General features: G+C 44.5%; 1 protein-coding gene across 2 annotated transcripts in view; it reads left to right on the top strand.

The window, feature by feature from the left end:
* LOC115478588 overlaps positions 1 to 26,319 on the top strand; it is a 119,700-nt gene that overhangs the window by 86,895 nt on the left and 6,486 nt on the right. The window contains exons 32-43 of one of the 2 annotated variants that reach the window (XM_030216060.1): positions 1,232 to 1,351; positions 3,457 to 3,579; positions 5,019 to 5,135; positions 5,640 to 5,727; positions 6,665 to 6,930; positions 8,735 to 8,902; positions 9,351 to 9,530; positions 10,441 to 10,520; positions 13,041 to 13,102; positions 15,281 to 15,459; positions 17,553 to 17,709; positions 21,758 to 21,940. In XM_030216060.1, coding sequence (XP_030071920.1) covers positions 1,232 to 1,351; positions 3,457 to 3,579; positions 5,019 to 5,135; positions 5,640 to 5,727; positions 6,665 to 6,930; positions 8,735 to 8,902; positions 9,351 to 9,530; positions 10,441 to 10,520; positions 13,041 to 13,102; positions 15,281 to 15,459; positions 17,553 to 17,709; positions 21,758 to 21,940 — 1,723 coding nt within the window. The remainder of the gene's footprint in view (positions 1 to 1,231; positions 1,352 to 3,456; positions 3,580 to 5,018; positions 5,136 to 5,639; positions 5,728 to 6,664; positions 6,931 to 8,734; positions 8,903 to 9,350; positions 9,531 to 10,440; positions 10,521 to 13,040; positions 13,103 to 15,280; positions 15,460 to 17,552; positions 17,710 to 21,757; positions 21,941 to 26,319) is intronic. The other variant, XM_030216061.1, reaches the window with a different exon arrangement.

The raw sequence follows: 26,319 nt of genomic DNA on the forward strand, positions 1-26,319 counted from the left end.
CCAAAATGGGAAGCTTGGAGAGGTTTAAGCACAGTGACTGAATCTCTTTCAGTCAGGAGCAGCTGAAAATCTTTCCCATAGTCACACTTATAGAAAGTAAATTTATAAGTGACGTGAGTGTGTGGAACTGTGTTTTATGCAATCAAATATTAGTCATACACAGATAAAAGTAGGTGCTTAGAAATCATAGCACCAATGTTTATGAAATATACACACATTGCCTACATAGCTGCAGTCTGTGGGCACTTTTTAATCAAAGATACGTCTAGGCACATAATTTCACTGGGAAAATTCCTAATGAAAACTGCCTACAGAGATTTGCACTTCCTTTCCTGTAGGTTCTCTTAGGGACCCTTTTACTAAGTGGTGGTAAGCCCACCTTGGGCCCAACTTAGACACCAGAGGTAGTTTCATCCCGCAGCATTTCCGGAGCTAGCAGAAATATTCAAAAAATACTTCCACAGGGGGCTACCCGTCGGTAATTTGGCAGTGCTGCACTGTACCTGGTTACCGTCGGGTTAGCGTGGGAGCCTCAATGGGTGGTAGTAAATGCTCCACATGGCCATGTCTTTTTTCAGTAGGAGAGCGACCAAGGAAGCCAAAGACAGGAAGATGTACATTAATAAGAAAGTTTATTTGAGTCTTCATACTTCAAATAAACTTTCTTATTAATGTACATCTTCCTGTCTTTGGCTTCCGTGGTCGCTCTCCCACTTTTTGTTGTTGTTGTTGTTGTACTGTTGTATCTACCTTGTGGTGTTTTGAGTTCTCCGTCTTCTGGCGGATTTCTTCTTACATGTCTTTTTCCCGCCTTTTTACCTGCTTCAGTAAAAAGGGCCTCAGCGCATAGCAAAAACAGCCCCCCCACCCCCGCTGCTAGCGCAGGGTCCTTTTAACCGCAGCTTAGTAAAGTGGCCCCTTACTGACCTGAACTATATATGTTGTTGCAGTCCCTACATCTAATCCCATCTCCTTCCACCAATGCCTTTGCCCAGTGTGAATCAAAGTCCACACCTCGAAAAACCATGCCCTCCCTTATTCCACAGGCAGGGTGGACAGTTTTCAAATAGACTATTTCCAGGAGTAAAAGCATGGGATGATCTGCAGAAATGGCTTCGAAAATACTCCTCACATAGCTTAGCTGAGTCGATCTGTTGTGCGCTGCAGACCTGCAAAACATTATTTCCACAACTCATACCAAAAGTTGACCTAGAACATTCTTTGCCTCCAGATATCGATGAGTGCTTGAATAGGTCTTCATGCAGCGCTGAGGAGAACTGTCAGAATACCGATGGGGGCTTCTTATGTTCATGCAAGGGCGGATATTTATATCTGAATGGCTCATGTCAAGGTTGGTTAATTGTACATCAAAACACATTTATATTCAGACTAGCAGTTAAGCCTGTTAAAACGGGCGAGTTTTTTATTTTCCTATGGCCTCCCCCCCGTCCACCAACCCTCCTCTCTCCCTTGCCCTCCCCCCATATCTAGCAAACCTCCTCTCTCCCCTGCCCTCCCCCCATGTTCAGCAACCCTCCTCTTTCCTATGGTGGCCTCTCCCCCCCCCCGGTCCAGCAACCCTCCTCTCTCCCTCCCCTGCCCTCCCACCTTCCAGTCACAGGCTCGCCCATGAGCAGAAAGCAAACATAACGCACCCCTCCGTGGCCACAGGAACAACAAAAAATAATTATTATGACACCGCGGGCGGCGACGATCATACACGCTGCACCCAGATTGGCTGAATCACCAACGGCTGGAAACGACGCCTCTGACGTCACAGTCCTCTTTGTTTTCCTATTGGTCAAGCCGCAAAGCCTACCAGCGAGTCACTTCTGTACGAAACTCCACGCCCGCACCGGCACTGTGTGTCAGTTGGGATGATCGCCGGAGCTGGACCAATCGGCAGGTGGTGCTTGGACGTGAACAGCGCTAGCATTGGATGAGGCAAGGCAGCCTCTTGCCAATCGGACGGCTCTTGCGACCACGCCCCGTCCTTCTCTCCACGTACGTTCTGGCTGTTGTGTACTGTCCGCCCCTCGCCCCGCCTCTGACTCCTCCTCCTTTCTAGTTCTGGAGCTGGTGGAGGCGGGGCTTGGAGTTTTGCCGTCTCAACGTTCGGGCTGTACTGCGCATTTGCGGGTGAGTCGGTCACGTCTCATTTATATAGATTGATTGATATTTACATTTGTGTCAGTATGAGGCTGACAACAGGGAAAACACTAAGGGGGTGGAGTTTTTAAAGGTTAATGACTTTTTACACAAATAGAGGAGTCCATTTAAGGATTGGCTTTCCCACACGTTAACGCCATTTTTACCATGACTGTAAAAGGCCTCTTTTTCTATTAGCTTCATTTATAGCCATGTACTGGTCGTTTATAAAATTATCGTGGGAGCTCTTACTGCCACATTTAGGAGGCGGTAAGGGCTCCTGCGTGATCCGCGCGCTAACCTAGCAAGTGCGTGGTAATGTAGATGCACTAACGGGTTAGCACAGGAATTTCCAGTCTCCACCTCTGACATACCGCCTCAAAAAAAATCATTACCTCACCCTTAGCGCGCACACATGCCAAACTAATGCGTAGCCGGGAGGGGCTAAAATGTGCCCCTCACCTTGGGCTCTGGACCCCCCTCCCGCCGAAGTCTGGCTACACCCCTTCCGCACGCAAAAGAGTTTTTAAAAATTTTTCTGTGGAGAGGGTGTTTCAAGGGGCAGAGAGTGGGTGTATGTGTGCTACTCAGTCCATCTACATTACTGCACGCTAACTGATTAGCACAGGAACCTTACTAGCTACAAAATGGCTGGCAGTAATGGTTCATGTGCTAATTTTTGTTAATTGGCTGCGCACTAATTCCAACTTTAGTACATGGCTGGGAAAATAGAAGATTGGACGCTTTCTGGATGTCGGAAAAATGGCTATCGCTGCTTCAGGGGATTCCCTGTTCAGCGATAGCGAAACAGGGATTCCCTGTTGAGTTTTGATTGGTGCGACAGAGCCAACTGCATAGGAATTAAGATAAGTCACCGGCAGTATCAACACATTACGATATTGTAAAGTACTGTATATATGGAAATCCTGTAATTTGGGATATATGAATGTGCTCATGGGTAAGACAGTGATGGATGTTTTTACACAGCCGGTTCCACACTGAATACATGTCAGAACTTCCTTTTTACACGAAAGCTGCAGTGTTTAAATATTAGCCCAATTTATACCATAGATATAAGAAAGTCAAAATGTCTGAAAAGCGGTTTAATCTTTTACAGCGTATTTGGGGGTGGGGGATATTGCTGGCACCCTTCTGACCTTTACTTTTCCCTGTCTCTCCTCACCTCCCCCCCCCCCCCCCCCCCCCCCCCCCCCACCTCCACATGGGACCCAGTGGCAGCCTTTCTCACAGAGTGATAGATTATACTGAATGCTACCCAATTAACCTCTGTCCCCTTGCATCCCTCAGATATTAATGAATGTCTTAGTTCTCCTTGTACTGGGAATGGAACCTGTAAGAATGTGCCTGGAAGCTATGCTTGTGACTGTAATCCTGGCTATGAACTTGATGGCATGAAACAGAAGTGCCTAGGTAAATCCAAATTCTGTACCAGTTTTTCAGCAGTCATTTCCCAGTCAGGTGCAGTCTGGAACCCCCACACCAGACAAGGAGATCAGGACGTACAAGGGATCTGTGTACTTTGAGTGTCAAAGCTATTATGAGGGTAATTCTTTGAACTAACAAACAGGGTCAGTGCCCCCCCCCCCCCCCCCGCGATATGTGACCTCCCCAACCCTTCCCTTAGAAGATTATATCAGTGCAACATGGGCCTCTACTCCAAACTGAAAGCCAGGAAAGCGCAGACTCTTTCCAAATGTCACTTACCTTGCTTATCGTGTTGCGCTGACATTGCTTTTCACTCCGCAGACTTTACAGGATTTTCACATTACAGATGATTCCAGGAGAAGCAGCCTCTCACGTTTGCAGCTGCCAATTTGTATGGATATCTTTTCTGACTAAAAATATGCACCTGCTTTTGAAAATACAAATGTCCGCAGGCAGTCCAACAAGTCTCATTTCGTTTCTCCTCTGCCTTTACCCACCAGACGGGGAGACGTACTTACTACTACTACTACTTATCATTTCTATAGCGCTGCTAGATGTACGCAGCGCTATACACTTGAGCATGAAGAGACAGTCCGTGCTGGATAGAACTTACAATCTAATCAGGACAGACAGACAGGACAAACAAGAGATAAGGGAATATTAAAGTGAGGATGATAAAATAAGGGTTCTGAACAAGTGAATAAGGGTTAGGAGTTAAAAGCAGCATCAAAAAGTTGGGCTTTTAGCTTAGATTTGAAGACGGCCAGAGATGGAGCTTGACGTACCGACTCAGGAAGCCTATTCCAGGCATATGGTGCAGCAAGGTGAAAGGAACGGAGTCTGGAGCATGGGGTTTGGAACTACACAAGTACTTTTGATTGAGAAAAGGAATCTGCTCATTTGAACAGGTGCAAATGTGAGCAGGTATCTGTCCTGGAACAGTTTTCCAAGGGATAGTATCGGATCAGTAATCAGCCGCTGGTGTTCTTTTAAAAATAGACCTGGATATTCACTCGTATCCGGACACCAGTACTGAGTATCTGGTTCTTTGATAACACCCAGAAGTTATGCCGATCTGGCCGATATCCACATATCTAACCTGGCAAAGCCAGGATGACCATTTCAGCAGTCCTCCTTACTGGACATTGCCAGTGGCTGCAGAACTCCTGGCTCCACCCAGACTGCCCTGATGGACAGAGTGGATAGACCGAGGCACTGCCCAGATTACTGCCACTGTATGTCTGTCCCCTCCTGACCTGCTCAAATGATTTTAAATGTGGGGCCCTGTGTGTATAAAGCCACTTTGAACATCCTACAAAATCCATGCAATTAAGAATAAAAAAATAACCTCCGTAAAGCACAGAGAGTTACTTTACATGATTTGTTATCCATTCACAAACACACTTGTATCTGTTTTTGTTCAGATGTGGACGAATGTGCATTCAATCTTCATAACTGCACTCAACGCTGTTCCAACACTCCTGGAGGATTTCAGTGTAGCTGTTTCGAAGGCTTTGACAACATTAACCTCACATGCCAAGGTAATTTTCTCATTTTGCACAAGATTCTTGCAGAGTTTTCAAGTGACTCTGCTGTGCTAATACAGAACTGCTTCAAAACTTCTGTGTACCAGGCGAATTAGATGAAAGATCAAACAGGAACAATTCCCTGTGTAGTTATGGATGAAGAAAAATACTACCAGATAACAGCACTGGTTCCGATTGAGCTGGAAACCCAAAGGAATAGGAAGCCACTGCTGGGTCATTAATACGAATCAGCCGGCACTGATGTGGGCTTTGTGTTTCATAAGATGTCTTTGAGCCTCTGTGTTCAAGTCATTGTTCTTTAGTCTGTTAGGATTTGTTTATATGTTAATTAACTTCTAATATAATTAAGTGTATTTTATATTTATTTTCATTTTGTATATTATTCTTTTGATTTTATTGTTCCGTATGTGGCTTGGCTGTAGCCACCTTACAAAGACAGTAATAAGTGAAATGAAAATAAATTGTTTGTTAATCTCACCCTCGGATTCCGTCTTGCAGCTCAGTTCCCCTGCAATTCCAGTGTATGTAATGGGCTTGGAGAATGCTACATGGAGAATGGCATCATAGCATGTGCATGTCACAGCGGGTGAGTATCTTTCCTCTGCCAGTGATAGACCATGTCTAGTTCTAAGCTCTTTGCTGTTCTAAGACTCTGTTATTTGTTTGCATCATAATTTCGTTCAGTCCCATTAGGATTCTCCACAATGGTACTGGGAGCGGAAATCTACACCTGTACATAGAGGCTCATTTTATTAACCGCCATTTACTGATTCTAGTCCAAAATTAATTTGCGTATAACGTGCATCATCCCGAAGTTACCTTTTGAGAATTAGCCCCTGAAGGCTACTCCAGGGACCTGCTGGTACTCTAATAGGACTGGCCATAACATCTGAAGCTGTCATAGAGGCTAGTATGTACTGCTTCTTTCACATTTTGGAGGTGGGGGGTGGGAGGGAGTCAGTGACCACTGGGGGAGTAAGGGAGGTCATGCCTTAATCCCTCCAGTGGCCATCTGGTCATTTAGGGCACCTTTTGGTCACTTAGACATGATTGAAATAAGTCTAGAACAAACTGGCTACATTTTAGCCCTGGACATTTTTGCTTTGTTCCATTATGGTAGAAAAACATCCAAGTTTTAGGAATGCCCAAACCCCGCCCCAACATGCTCCCTTGTGATATGGACCCACTGCAGGTGAACTGCACAGAAAAATGTGTTAAGAATGGGTTTTGAAAATAGTAATTTGGACGTTTTGGCAAAAAAAAAGTCCATCAGCTGCTTGGTGCCACTTTTTGGAAATTGTTTCTGCTTCAAAAATGGGCCCCCAAATGAATTTCACATAAGAAGTCAGTCCGATATGTCACAAAATATCAAGGAAGTTTGAAGCCAGTCTGTCTTTGATTGTTGCTCTTTAAAATAACCTGCTTCAGTCTGTCCAGTGCTTTAAGCAGTGCATCTTTCTGAGACCCTTTGGGGATTCACTGAAATAAAGTACAGATGTAAAGGAATAATTTTCCATTCTTAGGTACCATCAGAACTCCCAGAACAAAACTCTTTGTGAAAACATCAATGAGTGTGATCTCTCACCTTGTGATACTGCTGTGGGCATCTGCGTCGACACCCCAGGAAGTTACTCCTGCAGCTGCGAGAGCGGGTACAGACTAAACAGGAACAACCGAACCTGTGAGAACATCAATGAATGTGCCGAGGGGTCTTTTAGGTGCCCGGACAACACGAGCTGTGAGGATACTCAGGGCAATTACATCTGTGTCTGCAGTACTGGCTACTCTGGTTAGTGTCTCTGGAGCTAGAAGTACATTTTCCTTCCATATGGATTGACGGGTGCACCGACTGTCCATGCTATATATTCAAGTTGTATTACATAGCTGTCGTAATGGGACACACTAATATAGCTACTGGCATCCATCTGATTGCCCTGCGTTTAAGCAGACTTTGATGGCATTGGAAGGTCACTGTGTTTGTATCTTTGGCGACTGGATTCTGGTGGGAGCAGTGCTATAATTTGATTATTGTGTTGTGGGATAGAGATGTTATTATGAGTAGAAGCAGGTGGACTGAGGCCCATCCAGACCGATGGATAAAACCTTTCAAAGTCAAGTAAAAGCTGTGCTGTCTGCCTGCTCGACTCTGTTCTGATCCAGGTCTTTCAATTTAAAAACTTTCAGGAACAATTTTATCCAGAAAGGATTTCTTTGACAATAGAAGTAGTTTTCAGTCAGCAAATGCATTAAAAAGTCCTATCATTTGTATTCACAAAATGAAACTGGCACTTCAAAATGATGTGAAACCCCAGTTTGCAGAAGGGCACTATATGGGAAATGGGACGTCAAGGCTCAGATATTTGCATTTCCTGTAGACTAGAAACAACCCCAAAATAGAGCCAGGCTACCAAGTAGCTGAATCATATTTACAACAGTGCAAAGATTAGGAGGAAAAAGACCTCAGATACTCAAACGAGGGTCACTGCTATGAGTTAATCTTGTTGGGCAGACTGGATGCACCATTCAGGTCTTTATCTGCCCTCACTTACTATGTTACTATGTTTCACCTTTTGGCTTCCTTAGGGGCTCATAGAATAATAACCTGCTCACCAACAGCTCTCATTAACTTCAGGAGGCTGTACTCATGTCGCTCGGAGTGGAGGAGTGGCCTAGTGGTTAGGGTGGTGGACTTTGGTCCTGGGGAACTGAGGAACTGAGTTCAATTCCCACTTCAGGCACAGGCAGCTCCTTGTGACTCTGGGCAAGTCACTTAACCCTCCATTGCCCCATGTAAGCCACATTGAGCCTGCCATGAGTGGGAAAGCGTGGGGTACAAATGTAACAAAAATAAAATTATGATTGTAAGAGCCCCTGAGGAAGACATAAGGTGAAATTGTGGTCCCCATTTGGGTTCTTTTTCCTCCTAATATTTGTACTATTTTAAGAATGATTCAGTTCTTTGGCAGCCTGGCTCTATTTTGCTGTTGTTTTTAGTTTACAGGAAATGCCAACAGGCCTCTCCAGTCCTTTTGCAGGTCCCGGATGAATATTGGCCAGGACTCCCATTCGTGCTGTGTCCATGTCCCCACTCCCACCCCCAACAGTAAGCAACCTCCCTTTCCACCTCCTGACAAGTAAGCGACCCCCTCCCACACCATGACATGCAACACATGTAACCCCCCTCCCTCTCACACCCTCACCTCCACCCCTAACCCCGCAACTAGTAAGCAAAGCCCATCTCACTCTTCCAGTCAGAATAGGCCACCATGGTCCTACCTGAATGCCATGATGGTCTAGTGGGGTGATGGGGACAGGAGCTGACTGCTCCCTGTGTTGCCCCCGACATGCCCAATTGGAACATGACTGGCGAGTGCTGATATTCAGAAGCATTATATGATAAAGTGTCATGGAATATCTGTGGCTGGATGTTCACAAGTGATTTAAGCGGACTGGGGGGCTTCCCTGCCCCTTTAAATTTCTTTGACTATTGACCCAATGGCTTCTCAGTTGGTGCAAGATGCATGCCCAGTTCACAGATTTCTCTTCCGCACATATCTTGATTCAGCTGTAATTCTTTCTCTTTTCATCTGAAGGGACTTTGGAGTGCGTTGATGTTAATGAATGTGAAGCTTCGGGTTACTCTCTCTGTGGAAATAACTCCCGGTGTGTGAATACCTTGGGGTCCTACTACTGTCTCTGTCTTCCTGGATATGAGGAAACAGACGGCATATGTTCTGCAACCAGCACGACACCTGCACTTAGTAAGTGGCTCTCTTAAACTTCTCACAGTCATAAGTCCAGGAAGCCCACCTGGATACCATTCAGTTTTTACTGTGAATTATTGATAATCAAAAGGTTTAGCCAGGCAGGAGAGGCCCCTGCCCAGTTAAACCCAGCTGAGCTGGCCGGGGTTTTAACTGTGTGCAGCCACACAGGGCATCAGGGAAGCCAGGGGGCCATTGGCTTCCCTTGATGACATCACAGAAGTGGGTGGGGCAGGACATCAGTGGGAGCCCTTGGGTTCATTTGCAGCTTGTGGTCCTCCTGCCTCCGGCTTCCTTACACTTGGCTTTTCTGGTTTCTGTCTGTGGTTTATGAATGAGCAGAGCTGGAGAACAGGAGTCTGCGGTTCTGGTCCCTCTGCCAAGCTATCTCAGGGCTTCAGGTCCTGAGTCACTAATAGTTCTGTTTTGTGTAATATCTTTGCAGGAAGTGGAACAACCCAGGCACCTTCTTGTGGTATGAAGACTTGTCCACCAAATTACTGCAGCAACGGTGGCAACTGCAGTCTAACAGGAGACTGTGAACCCATCTGTAAATGCCCCCAGCCTTTCAAAGATAAGAACTGTGAGCTGGCTGGGAACAGTTTCATGCCAGAGCCCTTGAATGGTATGTCCTGACCTCTGCTTGCTTTGCACTTTCTACTGGCTACCCTTCGACTGCTTGTTTCACATAGACCTCTCAGCCCTTCAACTCCCCTTTATCTCCAAACCCGAATTCTTTGCTCCCTGGTCTCAAATCCTGTTTCAGGATTGAGTTGTTCAGCTGGGCTTACTGCTGGTATCTTATATGCCTCACGATTACCCAGGACCCCCCACACGCCCTGCCAGCAATAACTCTGTGCGGGGCCAGAACTCAAACCCAATGTTTTCATCCACTATCACTTTTCACTTGGGAAAATCCAGGGCAGGATCCTGCATTCCATCAAACTCCCCCCTCCCCCCATCATTATGTATTTATCTCAGTGGCACTTTCTAAATATTAATAATTCGCTGATACCCATATATCATTTTTTTCTTTTCTGGGCTCAGTATATCAGTATCTTATGAAAAATCAGCCAAGTGGGGGCCAAGCCAGGGCACCTCTCAGCGGATCTGCACATTGCATCCACTGTTCCGTGATTGGCAGCCCCCCCTGCAGCTCACCTTAGCACATTGCGGCTGAAATTTCAAACTATTTAACCGGCCAGGAATGGCTCCTGGCCAGTTAAGTAGCCTTAAGACCCACATAAATAGCAGGGTCTGTCTTTGGCCGCTGTAACTTAGTCAGCCGATAAATATAGGCTTAACTGGCTATGTTTTTAGTGACCAAAAAAAACCTGGAAATTCAATGTCGGTCTCTGGATACGGCCCTGGCCTTGAATTTCCAGGTTGACAGCCAACCGGGGGAGCTAGCTGGGCTCCCTCCCACAGTCTGAATATCGGCCCCATTATTTATAGAGATTAATTAATTCAAAGACTGTTGACTTGTTAGCCTGCTTCTCATAACAATATTCATGTGTTCATGTTTCTTTTCCTAGATATTCCAAGAAGGACCATTAGATTATTTTTTAGCTCAAAGGAGAATCTTACTGACAAAATAGAAGATGTAAATTCATCAGTAAGTTGTGTTTATGGATGCAGATTTATGGATGCAGGCAGGGGTGTGTTGGTAAATTTTTAACAACAGGCTCTTTCTCCGGACGTAGCCAGCTCTGCAGTTGGAAGGGCCAGGGGTGGCCGGGGTGGGGGAGCAACACTTGCCTCTCTCTCCTCCCTCCCTTCATGTGGCAGGCTAGCCATACCTTTGCTGGCAGCCAATAAATGGACTGCCACCGCTCCCATCGTCTTGCTCTGAGCAGCATGCTGGAACTTCTCTCACATGCTCGAGAAGTCCCAGCCTGCTGCCCAGAGCTGGAAACAAGGAGTGGGGAGCAGCAGTAGTCTATTTACTTGGCTGGCAGGGCTCAGCATCCCCACCAGCAAAGTAAAAGATAATTCAGCAGGGGGCCCAAGCCCACATTTTGGGAGCCAGTTGTTAAAGTAGCCATGGAGGGCCCTGCTTTAACAACCGGCTCCCAAAATTCTTAAAAATTTAACAACCGGCTCTTGCGAGCCTGTGAGAGCTTGCTCCAGCACACCACTGGATGCAGGTTGCATAAGGTAACGGAATAAAGAGTGAGAAGAAAGGGGAAGGAAAGGAGAAAGTACGATTCAGTTCCCATAGTGGCTTCAAGTGAAGATGATAACTTACCGTAGTGGGATATATGAGAAGAGACTCAAGGAGAGGGGGTTGGGATCTGGCCCCACTGCCCGGTGTAGCTCAGTATTCATAAGAAGAGAGTTTTTTAAGGCCTGTCTTGAATTTAGCTCACAGGGTGAAAGACAGAGAAGTCCAAAAAGAGGGAGCAATGAAGAAAAACACAAATTGTCATGTGGATTCCTAGCGGATGCAAGAAACGGGTAGACGATTAGTGCGCTGAGATTGAGTGGGAGGAGGAGAATACAGAGGGGTAAGATGAGAGGACAGATATGATGGTGGGAAAAAGGAGTTATGAACAAGCAGAAGAATTTTGAACTTGACCTAATGTATAATAAATAGTAGTGGAGGAGTGGCCTAGTGGTTAGGGTGGTGGACTTTGGTGCTGAGGAACTGAGTTTGATTCCCACTTCAGGCACAGGCAGCTCCTTGGGACTCTGGGCAAGTCACTTAACCCTCCATTGCCCCATGTAAGCCGCATTGAGCCTGCCATGAGTGGGAAAGCGCAGGGTACAAATGTAACAAAAATAAAATAGATACTATTGGAGATTCTACATGGAATGTTGCTACTACTGGAGATTCTACATGGAATGTTGCTACTATTGGAGATTCTACATGGAATGTTGCTATTCCACTAGCAACATTCCATGTAGAAGGCTGCGCAGGCTTCTGTTTCTGTGAGTCTGACGTCCTGCACGTACGTGCAGGACGTCAGACTCACAGAAGCAGAAGCCTGCGTGGCCACATTGGTGATCTGCAAGGGCCGACTTCTAGTGGAATAGCAACATTCCATGTAGAATCTCAAATAGTAGTAACAGTGGAGGAGTGGCCTAGTGGTTAGGGTGGTGGACTTTGGTCCTGGGGAACTGAGGAACTGAGTTTGATTCCCACTTCAGGCACAGGCAGCTCCTTGTGACTCTGGGCAAGTCACTTAACCCTCCATTGCCCCATGTAAGCCGCATTGAGCCTGCCATGAGTGGGAAAGCGCGGGGTACAAATGTAAAAAAAAAATTCCAGTAGGTATCAATCTCTGGCATGAAGAGGGTAAATCTATAAAGAAGGTATTAACATAATATTTGCATGGCTGCCAGCTTATACGTGTGCACATGAATGCCTGAGATCTGGCCATGTGATTCTGTGACTACACGCGTATCATCAGTCATGTGGAGTCTACAGTCGGATGTATCCATAGGCAGGACAGATATCTTATCCCCGGAATCCTGATGCAAGATGTATATCAGCTCTGTGGCTGGTGGAAACATTCTTTTGCAATTATACCCAGTTAGACTGGTATTCTAGGAAGGAAAGCAGGAACCTGGGGCCGCTTTTACTAAGCCCAACGTATGACAAAATGGACTTACCGGCCGACTACCGCATGGCTCTTGCAGTAACTTCATTTTTGGCGTGCGTCTGCTATGTGCATCTGAAAAATAATTTTTATTTTTGGACGCACGCCAAGTGGCATCTGATGCGCGTAGGTTCTTACTGCCGAAATTCTTTACCACTAAGTCTATGGCTGGCGGTAAGATCAGAGATGTGTGGCAATTTTGATTTTGCCACACGTCTATTTGGGGGGGGGGAAGGAAGAGGCCTTTTTTACAGGTGCGCTGAAAAACAATTCTGCACGCGCCCATAACACGCGCCTACACTACCGCAAGGCACTTTTCAGCGCACCTTCGTAAAAGGACCCCCTAGTTTCCAGTATGGAATAGACTCCAATAAGGCGCCCTCTAGGGGCCCCTTTATAGAATTACCCTATAGGTGACAACCATAAAGCCAAAAACTTCCATTGTGTATTTTAACCCGGCATCTTCAGAGCAGTTTGCCTGCTTTACTGCGTCCCGTTACTCCAGTGTAAAACCCGATTCTCCTTTGTTTCAGGTCGCTTTGATCATGGAGAGTCTGCCGATGAAGGCTTTTCAGGCCAACAGCAACATTACTCTGTAAGTACTCGGGTACACAGAAGGAGCTGGTGCAGCAGACCACAAACAAGCCGCTTCTGATTTCCTAACAGGATTGCAGACTTCTCTACCCCCCAAAATGTCAGTTAACAGAAATACACTCCTCAACAACACAATGACAATAATTTATTTATTTATTGGGATTTATTAACCGCCATTATGAAGAGATTCACCCAAGGCAGTGTACAGCAGCGCTTTCCCTACTCAACACAAACTCATTTCTCAACTGCACAATGCCGACCACAGCCTTCCTTACCCCACATGGGGCAGAGCACACTGAATACACACATGCTACCCAGATTTTGACTTTGTCAGTCAGAGCCTTTGGTTTGAACATACTCCCCTTCCCTTTTCTTCCTGGAACATTCATATATGCTGCTTTCAGAGTTTTTAGTGATGCTAATGCTGTGGGATCCCCTATCCCTCTTTTTTGGACATGGGGGGGGGGGGGGGGAATTCCAAGCCCCTACTCTATCATGTTTTGGATAGCAAGGAAGGCATGAGAGGATCTCTTGCAAATCTTTTCTTTATTTACAGTCAGAAGACCTGGAGGGAAAGAGGTAGCCACAAAGAAATTTGAAAAAAATGTTTTTGACAGCAGCAGGATTGGGGACGAGTGGTGACAGTGGGAGGATAGCAGTTTAGTCAGAGGATAGTAGTGGTAACTCTTTAAAAAAATAACTTACCATAGGGTGGGAAGGAGGAACAGCAGAACAGAACATAGTAACATAGTAGATGACGGAAGAAAAAGACCTGCACGGTCCATCCAGTCTGCCCAACAAGACAACTCATGTGTGCTACTTTTTTTGTATACCCTACTTTGATTTGTACCTGTCCTTTTCAGGGCACAGACCGTATAAGTCTGCCCAGCACTAGCCCCGCCTCCCAACCACCTGCCCCGCCTCCCAACCACCAGCTCTGGCACAGACCGTATAAGTCTGCCCAGCACTATCCCCGCCTCCCAACCACCAGCCCCGCCTCCTACCACCGGCTCTGGCACAGACCGTATAAGTCTGCCCAGCACTATCCCTGCCTCCCACCACCTGCTCTGGCACAGACCGTATAAGTCTGCCCAGCACTATCCCCGCCTCCCACCACTGGCTCTGGCACAGACCGTATAAGTCTGCCCAGCGCTATCCCTGCCTCCCAACCTCCAGTCCCGCCTCCCACCACTGGCTCTGGCACAGACTGTATAAGTCTGCCCCACACTATCCCCGCCTCCTAACCTCTAGCCCCGCCTCCCACTACCGGCTCTGAAGAAGAACCTAAGCGTTACCATACTGGGACAGACCAAAGGCCCATCAAGCCCGGTATCCTGTTTCACAAGTACTTGGCAAGATCCCAGAACAATGAAACAGATGTTATGCTGCTTATCCTACATAGAAGTCCACCTTGATAATTTCCTAAAAGAAAAGCCCATAAGCCGTTGTCCAAACATTTTTAAACCCTGCTAAGCTAAACTGCTTTTACCATATTCTCTAGCAACAAATTCCAGAGTTTAATTACACGTTGAGTGAAGAAATATTTTCTCCGGTTTGTTTTAAATTTACTACTTAGTAGCTTCATTGTGTGCCCCCTTGACCTAGTATTTTTGGAAAGAGTAAATAAGCGACTCGTGTCTACCTGTTCCACTCCACTCTATCATGTCTCCCCTCAGCTGAAGAGTCACTTTAGCCTTTCCTCCTAGTGAAGTTGTCCGATCCTCTTTTTTGTCATCCTTCTCTATACCTTTCCTAATTCCGCTATATCTTTTTTTTAGATGTGGTGACCAGAATTGCACACAGTATTCGAGGTGCGGTCGCACCATGGAGCGATACAAAGCAATTATAACATTTTCAAAAATGACACTTGGGATGAAGGGAGGGAGGGTGGCCTATCAGATTCAAGCTGGATATTGAAGCATCTACAGTAAATCTGACTGTCTGGCTTTATTTCCCTAACCTAAGGTCACCCCTGGGTCCACCTAGCATTTGGGCAGCTAAACTTAGCCTCTCAGCCTGGTCATTTTCCAGAGGCTTTGATCTCAATGGCTTGTTAGGACTTTCTTCCTCCTTTCAGGCCTCAATAACAATAAGTTTATTTTCTTTTTAACTGGGTACGTGAAATGCATTCTTTTTCCTGAATAATTTCCCCTGTTTTCCTCCTCCTCTGTAATATCAGCAATGCCACCGAGGGAAACCTGATATCTGAATTTAACTACAGTGGCAACATTACTGTGATTACCTTCCTAAATGAGAAGTTACGTACGGCTGTTGAAAATGCTTTCAAAGCTGAAATATCTCGAAAATCAAGGACAACTGTGAAACTTAACCTCTCACGTACAGAAGACGTCATCACGTGTAAGTTCATCCTCTTTCTCTGTTTTATGCTACTCACAAACCATAACGTATAAGCGGCGCAAACAGCATAGTATTCCTTGTTTGTAAACCACATTGAACTTGAGTCTATTTCAGGCTGATGTGGGAGTGGAGGAGTGGCCTAGTGGCCTAGTGGATAGAGCACCGGTCTTGCAATCCAGAGGTGGCCAGTTCAAAACCCACTGCTGCTCCTTGTGATCTTGGGCAAGTCACTTAACCCTCCATTGCCTGAGGTACAAACTTAGATTGTGAGCCCTCATGGGACAGAGAAATATCCAGTGTACCTGAATGAATGCAACTCACTTTGAGCTACTACTGAAAAAGGTGTCAGCAAAATCTAAATAAATAAAGATTCTAGAATTCTAAAGAATAACAAGATTCCATGCACAATTTCAAAGAGTAGCAACATTTCATGTAGAACCCCAAAGAGTAACAAGATTCTTTGGGGTGGAGGAGTGGCCTAGTGGTTAGAGCACCGGTCTTGCAATCCAGAGGTGGCCGGTTCAAATCCCACTGCTGCTCCCTGTGACCTTGGGCAAGTCACTTAACCCCCCCCCCCCCCCCCCCATTGCCTCAGGTACAAACTTAAATTGTGAGCCCTCCTGGGACAGAGAAACATCCAGAGTACCTGAATGTAACTCACCTTGAGCTACTACTGCAAAATCTAAATAAATAAGATTCTGGAATCTTAAAGAGTGACAAGATTCCATGCAGAATCTCAAAGAGTAGCAACATTCCATGTAGAACCCCAAAGAATAGCAAGATTGAGGAGTGGCCTAGTGGTTAGAGCACCGGTCGGTTCAAATCCCACTGCTGGCTCCTTGTGATCTTGGGCAAGTCACTTAACCCTCCATTGCCTCAGGTACAAACTTAGATTGTGAGCCCTCCTGGGACAGAGAAATATCCAGAGTACCTGAATGTAACTCACCTTGAGCTACTACTGAAAAAGGTGTGAGCAAAATCTAAATAAATAGCAATAAAAACTCATCAAATGCCAACCAGCAGAACAGTTCAGTGTCATCGTTTCCTTCAGAGCTATGGGCAGCATCTATACACACAGGAAGTAACTGCTCAATAGTTAGACCACAGGCTATGGTCCTTGCTAAACCCAAATATTCAATCCTGGGCTGTTTCCATTGACCAGCATTGAATATCCGGTTTAATTTTGGCCGGTCCGACTTTAACTGGCCAAGCTGATATTCAGCGCTGGCCAATTAAAGTCAGACCGGCCAAATTTATTCTACCTGTTGTGGCGACCATATATGCCCACCAAACTTAGCTGGTCTGCCTTTAAAAATCGGCAGATAGCAGGTTATTTTCGCGCGATATAACTGGCTATCTTTAAACCTCTAATCGGCGATATTCAGTGCCGGATAGCCGGCTTATCTGACACTGAATGTTGCCGGATGGCCACCTAAGTGCCGATGTAGCGACCATTTTAAAAGAAATATCAGGGCATGCTGTCTTTTCGGTTGCACGTGAGAAGATTTAGGCACACAGCGTTATACAATCACACACAGATCCTTGTACAAATCCAAATTAGTGTCAATTAACATCAATAATCGCGTATTGATTGTTAATGGCTTGTTATCTAAAAAGGATAAAGGCGGATAGCTTAGCGGAGTTTAAAAAAGGTTTGCATGGCTTTCTAAAGGAAAAGTCCATAGACCGTTATTGAATAGACTTGGTGAAAATCCATTATTTCTGGGATAAGCAACATAAAATGTTTTGTACTTTTTTGGGGATCTTGCCAGGTATTTGTGACCTGGATTGGCCACTGTTGGAAACAGGATGCTGGGCTTGATGGACCTTCAGTTTGTCCCAGGATGGCAATACTTATGTACTTACGTAGGATCTCAAATTCGGCTGCCATTTACAGAATCTGGGGGTGTTCGACTTACTTGCTGACGTTATAGAAGACCATTGAGTGTTCCATTTACACATTTAATTGCTCATATTCTAGAATCATAGTCCATAAATGGCGCTTACATTTAGGGACTAAGGTTAGTGAAATAAGGAGATAGTGTACGACTCTTTGCATGGAAAAAGAGCAAAACAGCTTTCTTTTTTTGCAGTGCCTGTGAACAAGCTGAAGGACTATTTCACGTGCGACAGCATCGGATACAGTGGATATGAACTGAACATTGCCAGTTTCATGTGCGAATCCCTTTGCACAAAGTACTGTCAGAATGGTGGCGTTTGCAGTCACACCAAGACCGGACCAGTCTGCAGGTAATGTAAATTCAAATTTCTAGGATAATGACTGGGGTAATGGTTCAGAAAATATATCGGAAGCGATACTGACAAATGCCTTGACTTCTAGTAAACCGACCCTTCTTTTAAAATTGGACTCTTGTCAGCTCCGAGTCCTTTTAGTAGATAATATAAGATTTATCCAGATATACATGCTCTGAGTTTCTCATTGGAAGAGACCTTTAGAAGTCCTGAAAGCTCACATTTCTTTTTCAACTTGAAATGTTTATTTTATTTTCTTTCCATAAAACTTACAGCTAGTATCATCTCACTCCCTAACTACTTTGTCCAGCTAAAATTAGAGGAAACTTCCATTATATTTTCTCCCTAAAATTACCTACTTAATCGATCAACTATTGTCTGAAGGTAATATGCAAAATTAAATAGGTCATATCATGTTAACACAGAGAAAACAGCGAAGGTGACAAAAAAATACGTTGACGATGCTCAAAAGGTCTAAACATTTAGGGGCCCTTTTACTAAACCGCATACGCGCTTGCGCATACCCAACACACGTCAATTCAGAGTTACCGCCCAGCTACCACGTGGCCCATGCGGTAATTTCATTTTTGACGTGCATCCGCTAGGCGTCCATGGCTGAAATTGGGCAGTAACCCCAACTTGATGCACGTAGGCGATTTACCGCATGGTTAATGCGAGAGACCTTACCGCTAAGTCAATGGCTGATGCTAAGACCTCCCACCCAAAATGGACATGCGCCAATTTTTTTTTTTGCTGGACATCCATTTTCAGTAAAAATTTTAAAAAGGCCTTTTTTACAGGTGCGCTGAAAAATGGATCTGCGCGTGTCCATAACACGCACCTACACTACCGCAGCCCATTTTTTCAGCTTGCCTTTGCAAAAGGACCCCTTATTCTCCAAAAACAACTTTTAGACCTTTTGAGCATTGTCAACGTATTTTTTTGAATCACCTTCACTGTTTTCTGTGCGTTTCAAGTCTGCGGGACCTTTGTTCTTCCGTGTACGTCGGCCATATCATATTAACACCATTATTGAAAGGCTCCAATGTGGATCCTGCTCTCTGCTCCAATTATAGACCGGTGGTCAATGTACCTTTTGTGGCTAAAATGGTTCAGGCAGTGGTAGGAATGAATTTACAAGATTAACTCTTTCAACACCAATTACTAGACGCTATGCAATTAGAATTCCGCTCTGACTACAATATGGAAACAGTGAACTTAAGGAAGAATTTGGATAAGATTGTATCGACCTTGATCAGACTTTATCAGCAGCTTTTGATTTGCTTAACCATGAAATTCTTCTTGAAAGATTAATACAACTTGGTATCTCAGACGATGGACTGAAGTGGTTTGCTGGCTTTTTAAAACATCGAACTGTACAGGTCACCTGGAACAAATTTTAGGAGTGACATTTGATTCTATGCTGTGCTTGGAAAAACATACTACTACTACTACTTAACATTTCTAGAGCGCTACTAGGGTTACGCAGCGCTGTACAAAATAAGCAAAGAAGGACGGTCCCTGCTCAAATGAGCTTACAATCTAAAGAACGAAATGTCAAGTTGGGCAGTCTAGATTTCCTGGGTAGAGGTTAGGTGCCGAAGGCGACATTGAAGAGGTGGGCTTTAAGCAGAGATTTGAAGATGGGCAGGGAGGGGGCCTGGCGTATGGGCTCGGGGAGTTTGTTCCACGCATGGGGTGAGGCGAGGCAGAAAGGGCGGAGCCTGGAGTTGGCGGTGGTGGAGAAGGGTACTGAAAGGAGGGATTTGTCTTGAGAGCGGAGGTTACGGGTAGGAACGTAAGGGGAGATGAGGGTTGAGAGGTAAGGAGGGGCTGCAGATCGAGTACATTTGTAGGTTAGTAGCAGAAGCTTGAATTGAATGCGGTACCTGATCGGAAGCCAATGAAATGACTTGAGGAGAGGGGTGATATATCGGTCAAGGCGGAAGATAAGACGTGCAGCAGAGTTCTGAACGGACTGAAGGGAGGTGCTTGGAAAAACATGTTAAACTTTTGCTAAATGTAAGCTTTTACTTCAAATTTAAACCATTTTTAGATCTCTTTCAATTACAAATAGTGAAGAATTATGAGTCAATTAGACTACTTTAACATTGTTTTGCTAGGTTTACCTGATTTTCACAGCTGCGCAATTGCAGATTATACAGAACGCAGCAACCAAACTGATTTTTGGGGGGAGGGGAAAATACCACCCTGCTTTTGATAAGATTGCACTGACTTCCAGTCAGAGCCAGAATACAATTTAAGCCAGTGGTGTAGCCACGGGGGGCCTGGGCCCCCAAAGAGTGCTGGTTTAGTTTTCCTGTGGCTATATTTTCCACCATGCTGCCTGCCCTGCTTCCCCCTCCCTCGCGCACATCCTCGGTTTTAAATGAAATTGAACACGCGTGAGCTTTACGCCTGCTCAATTTCACTAAAACTGAGCATGTGTGCCAGGGTGGGAAAGCAGGGAAGGCAGCGCGGTGGTGAATATCGCCACAGGATGGCTTCTGCTGGTTAGGATTGGGGACCCCCACCAGACCAGCTATGTGGGATTGCGGCAGGGAGCAGGGGGACTCGGGGCAAAATGTGCCCCCCCCCCCCCCCCCACTTTGGGCTCAGGCCCCCCCCCCCCCCCAATCAAGGTCTGGCTATGCATCTGTTTAAGCTATTGATGTTTATTTTTGAAATACTGAATGGCTCAGCCCCTCCTTACCTTTGTGATTTAGTTCCACTTTATTCAGCTGTCAGACCTCTAGGCTCATCACAGGACATTAGACTAACTATACCTTCCAACTCCGTACGTCAGAAACTATCTACCAGAAAGAGATCTGTCATAGGTAGTGGTCCTCGTAGTATAAGAACAACTAAATGTCATGTCACATTTAGGAGGCTTCTGAAATCTTATCTATTTCGCTGCTATTTGTTAAGTAGTTAGGCGACATTTGAAATGTTGATTTAGCCAGCTGACTTTCTTTTCGTGATACTTAAGTAGAGGAGTGTGGTAGCCGTGTTAGTCCACTCTTAAGGTTATCAATAGAAATCAAACAAAATAAAACATGGAAAAGAAAATAAGATGATACCTTTTTTATTGGACATAACTTAATACATTTCTTGATTAGCTTTCGAAGGTTGCCCTTCTTCCTCAGATCAGAAATAAGCAAATATGGTAGCTGACAGTGTATATAAGTGAAAACATTCAAGCATTACTATGACAGTCTGACAGGGTGTTGATCACCCCACCCCTCACCTATCCACACCCATCCTGTTAGAATATCAATGATATGCTTTGATGTCCCCATGCATACCTCCTACCCACCCCCATCCTCCCACCCTGTCAGACTGTCATAGTAATGCTTGAATGTTTTCACTTATATACACTGTCAGCTATTGCTTATTTCCGATCTGAGGAAGAAGGGCAACCTTCGAAAGCTAATCAAGAAATGTATTAAGTTATGTCCAATAAAAAAGGTATCATCTTATCCATGTTTTATTTTGTTTGATTTTCGTGATACTGTAATTAATGAGATTTTGGCCCAGTTCGTCTGTTCTTTTGTGATGCTCCTTGAGCTTCTAGGTTAAGCAGAATAAAAGTGACCGTATTAGATTGAATTAGGTCGTTGTTTTTTTTATTAATTTTACTTGTGATTCGTCTAGCACTGCCCTTCCTTTCTGCTTTCACAGGAGGCTTTACTAAGGTTGTGTTGTTACTTCTTCTGAGAAATCGGGAAGTAACGGAACTGGCTGGGTTGCTTGGCCAGACCTGTCCCAGGAGCGGCAGTGCTTCCTCTCTGGGAGGGGGATCGTCTCTCTGGTTTTTGCTGTAATAATCACAGGGATCTGCTATAATTTGGGCTTTTGACCGTGGTGGTAGGTGAAGGTCCCAGGACTGCTGCGGGCCATGAGACGGTTACATCCAGTGTGGTATTGTGAGGTTTATAAATTCATCTCTTCCATACGTTTTTATAGGTGCATCCAAAACGAGTGATTTTTCGATATCGAATACTGCTACAGTGTCCAACATGCTGTTGATTTTTCCTTTTTATAGCTGTGTGCCTTTCTCCATTTATATACCCTTTGGCGATCGCTGCCAGGACCTCTCCATGAACCTTGGGGCTTTCTTTGGGATTCTGTTTGGATCGCTGGCCTTCCTCTTCTTACTGGGGCTCGTCATCATCCTCACTGTTTACTGTTGCAGGAGGAAAAGTAAACCACCAGGGGACGCTGAAAGGTAGGATGAGGTTTTGGTGATTTTTTGTTTTTTAAGATTTACATTATCTTCAATATTCAGTAGACACAAAAAAGGTACATTTTATCAAATTAGAAAGTGAAAGCTGTTAAAAGAACTGATATATTTTGTTACACGTAGAAAGGAGTTATTAATCTCATAATTATGGCTGAAAGGACATGTGTTATTCTATGATTTTCACTTATTGCATTTAACAGAGGCAGGTCATAATACAGACGCTGTTTTGCAGGTAAAGAAGCTCCAGGGATCCGTGGGTACTTTTTCATAGACTTTGCAATGATGTGAGCAGCATGAAAACTGCTCCCCCCCCCCCTCCTCGCAATATGCATGCAAGCAATAACATTCGCATGGCATGTAAAAGAAAGGAAAGTAGAAAGAGACCCCCTCACCTTTTTCCTCGCCTGGAGTGTTGTACAGAAAGTCAATGCTCAGGTCAGCCAAAGATAAGGAGAGACTGTCAGAGCATCTTAATTTAGGGTCTTGTAATTTACACATCTGCTTTGTGGTACCCCTCAAATGAGCAGATAAGAGGAAACTGTCCGTCTGGGCACTAATCTCAGCTCTTTTATTTATTTGGATTTAGATCACCTTTTTTTTCCAGTAGCTTAAGGCAAGTTGTATTCAGGTATAGTAAATATTTCCCTGTTGAGTTTACAAGCTAACCCCCCCCCCCCCCTGTTTACTAAGCTGTGCTAGCGGCTGTCACACAACAATGCCGACCAGTGGCGTACCAAGGGGGGGGTGGTGGGGGCGGTCCGCCCCGGGTGCATGCCGCGCGCCTGTTGACCGAGTCCGCTCGTTCCCTCCCTGCTGCTCCCTCTGTGCGGAACAGGTTACTTTCTGTTCCGGGGCAGAGGGAGCAGCAGGGAATGAGTGGACTCGGAGCCGACAGGCGCGCGGCACCCCCCCAGCAGGTAAAAATGCACCCGGGGGGGGGGTGTAATTTTGCAGGGGGGGGCGCATCAGCGATCCGCCCTGGGTGTCAGCCAGCCCAGGAACGCCACTGATGCTGACACAGCCATTGCCACGTGGCTTAGTAAACAGGGAGGGGGGGGGTTAAGTTTGTACCTGAGACAATGAAGAGTTAAGTGATTTGCCCAAGATCACAAGGAGCAGAAGTGGGATTTGAACCAGCCACCTCCAGATGTCAGCCCTGTGCTCAGACCACTTGGCTACTCCTCCATTCTTAAGTGGCTACCATTTTATTCCAGTTGGCTATGAGAACTCTTTCCCCAGCCACTAATAACTTCTTCATCAAAAGAGAATGTCAACTACATGAAAAGGAGTATGACAAGTTTCAAAAAAGAAATTTTGGAAAATGCCATGGATGAGACCTATGTCTTGACTGACTGACACCCTGAGCATACGTTTTGCTAAAGGCTTCATTTTTCACTGTCACTGGTGCCAGCTTCAAAGAGCTTCTAGTAACAAGGTCATGATGCTTATCTCAGAGGTGCTATTTGCATTGTAGACATGCATCAACCGGCATTTAGATGTTTATATTGCAGACATGTCTAAATCCCAATTTTAGAAAGATGGGAAAAAGCAGACACGGAGGAGACGTGGTCTGTGTGTGTGTTTTAGGAGCAGTAGGGAGGACCTAAAAATGTATTTTTCCTGTTTGGGAGGGCGAATTCGTGTCTATGTTCAAGTAGATCAACACCAGGATTTCCACCTGCTCCCCGGGATGTCTTGGTTTCAGGAAAGTACTCCCAATTGAACAGCGCTCCACTGGAAGGATTAGCAGATTTGCCTCCTTAGTCCCCCAGTGTTTGATATCCCTCAGTCCTTCTCCAGGATTTTCTTCTGTGAAAGCCGAAGACAAGTATTTTGTTTAGCACGTTCGCTTGATCCTCATCACTTTCCACATAAGTTATTTTCAGCATCTTTCAGTCTTAGAATTTCATTGGGATCTTGCTGGGGATTTGTGACCTGGATTGGCCACTGTTGGAAACAGGATGCTGGGCTTGATGGATCTTTGGTCTTTCCCAGTATGGCAACACGTATGTACTTATGTGCTTGGGATTCTGAATGGAATCTTGCTACTCTTTGGGGTTCTGCATGGAATCTTGTTATTCTTTAGAATTCTAGAATCTTGCTTCTCATTGGGGTTCTACATGGAATGTTGCTATTCTTTGTTTTTCTGCCAGGTATTTGTGACCTGGATTGGAAACAGGATACTGGGTTTGATGGATCTTTGATCTTTCCCAGTATGGCAATACTTATGTACTTATTATGTACATTCTTAGCTTTTCTCCTTTCCCCAATATATCTGAACAAGATCTTGTCACTTTTCTTTACATCTTTATCCATTTTTTTCTTCCGCCTGTGCTTTCACTAGCCGTATTTCCCTCTTTGCGTCTTTCAGTTTAATCTGGTAACCTTTTCTATGACGTTGCGCTATTTCTTGAACGCAGCCACTTTTGCCCTTATTTTTTCGGCCACTTGTTTGGAGAGCCATATAGGCTTCCTGTTTCTCTTGTTTTTGTTTATTTTCCTTATATAAAGATCTATTGCAATATTTATAGCAGCTTACGCCCCTAGCTTGGACCACTCTGCTTCCACTTCTCCATTGCTTACACCTGCCGTCAGCTCCTTCTTCAGGCATTCCCCCATTTTACCAAAACCAGCATGTCTGAAATCTAGTACTTTGAGTTTTGTGCATCTGCACTCCGCTTTTGCTCTTATGTGGAGTGGAGTGGAGGAGTAGCGTAGTGGTTAGTGCAGTGGACTTTGCTCCTGGGGAACTGGGTTCAATTCCCACTGCAGCTCCTTGTGACTCTGGACAAGTCACTTAACCCTAGTCAAAAACAGCGAAGATGACGCAAAAAACAGAAAAAAGGAAAAGAGAAAGAACAAAAGATAAAAACAAAAGGTAAACAAAAGAACAGTGGAAAAAAAAGAAAATAATAAAAAGTGAAAAATACAAAAGGAAGAAAAAACTATAAAAAACAAAATTATGAAAAAAATATAAAAATCAAAAAAAGAGACGACACAAGCAAAATGAAAAAAACTAAATAAATTTATTAAGGTGATATGACTCGACACAGCTGTGTTTCGGCCCAACTGGCCTGCGTCAGGAGTCTAAATAAAACAAATTAAATTTAATTTAAAACATATCGATTTTAAACATCTTAAACTATAAACAAAGATTAATCAATATACAATAAAAGACAAAAAACAAATGAACTACAATCATTGGTCCAGTGCTTTCTTTCAGTACAATTTTAAGAAGGAAACTAGCCGAAGACAATATAAAAACAATGGAAAACAAACAGACAGAATGCATATTTTAAATAAACTAGTCAAAAAGTTCAAATAACTCATCTTTAAATTTATATTTATCGATGAATCTCATACTGTTACTAAAAATTATATCTTTTAAAACTTATTACATGTGCTGAAATACAATAAAATTATCAGAGCTTCTAAATTTCTAAAGGTCCTAATCGTTCTATATATATATATATGGTATAATGCTAATTATTGATCATTATAGGACTAAAAATGTTATATAAAACCATAATTCACAATTCATATTTAGGAAAAAGGGTAATTTTAATTTTGAAGTTACCAAGTCACTTAACCCTCCATTGCCCCTGGTACAAAATAAGTACCTGAATATATGTAAACCGCTTTGAATGTAGTTGAAAAACCTCACAAAGGCAGTATATCAAGTCCCATTTCCCTTTCCCCCTTTCCATTATGACATCACAGTATTAGAAGTATTGGGCAATCAAGCCATTGTGACATCACTGATGAGGTTGGCTCTTATTGGTGGAATGAGTGGAGGAGTAGCCTAGTGGTTAGTGCAGTGGACTTTGATCCTGGGGAACTGGGTTCGATTCCCACTGGAGCTCCTTGTGACTCTGTGTAAGTCACTTAACCCTTCATTGCCCCAGGTACAAAATAAGTACCTGAATATATGTAAACCGCTTTGAATGTAGTTGAAAAAACCTCAGAAAGGCAGTATATCAAGTCCCATTTCCCTTTCCCCTTACATCAAACCATATTGTGTGATGATCAGTATTGCCTAAGTGAGCACCTACAAGGACATTGGAAACACTTCCTCCATTTGTGAGCACTACATCCAAAGTTGCCCCTTCCCTCGTGGGTTCCTTCACCATTTGTCTGAGCAAAGCACTTTGACAAGCATCCACAATCTCTCTGCTTCTTTCTAATTAAGGTGTGTTATCAAATCAAATAAAGAAATATATTTGGAACATCTCTGTCCTAGTACAGCCAAAAGTGACCTCGCATTCCCTGGACACACAAACGTTTCTTAAGAGCACAGAATCTGGTCTGCCATGTTGTTTGTGGCACTTTTACCGCTGTGGAGGAGAGGTCTAGTGGTTAGAGCA

The sequence above is a fragment of the Microcaecilia unicolor genome, chromosome 10 (genome assembly GCF_901765095.1).
Source record: "Microcaecilia unicolor chromosome 10, aMicUni1.1, whole genome shotgun sequence".
In the NCBI taxonomy this organism is placed as follows: domain Eukaryota; kingdom Metazoa; phylum Chordata; class Amphibia; order Gymnophiona; family Siphonopidae; genus Microcaecilia; species Microcaecilia unicolor.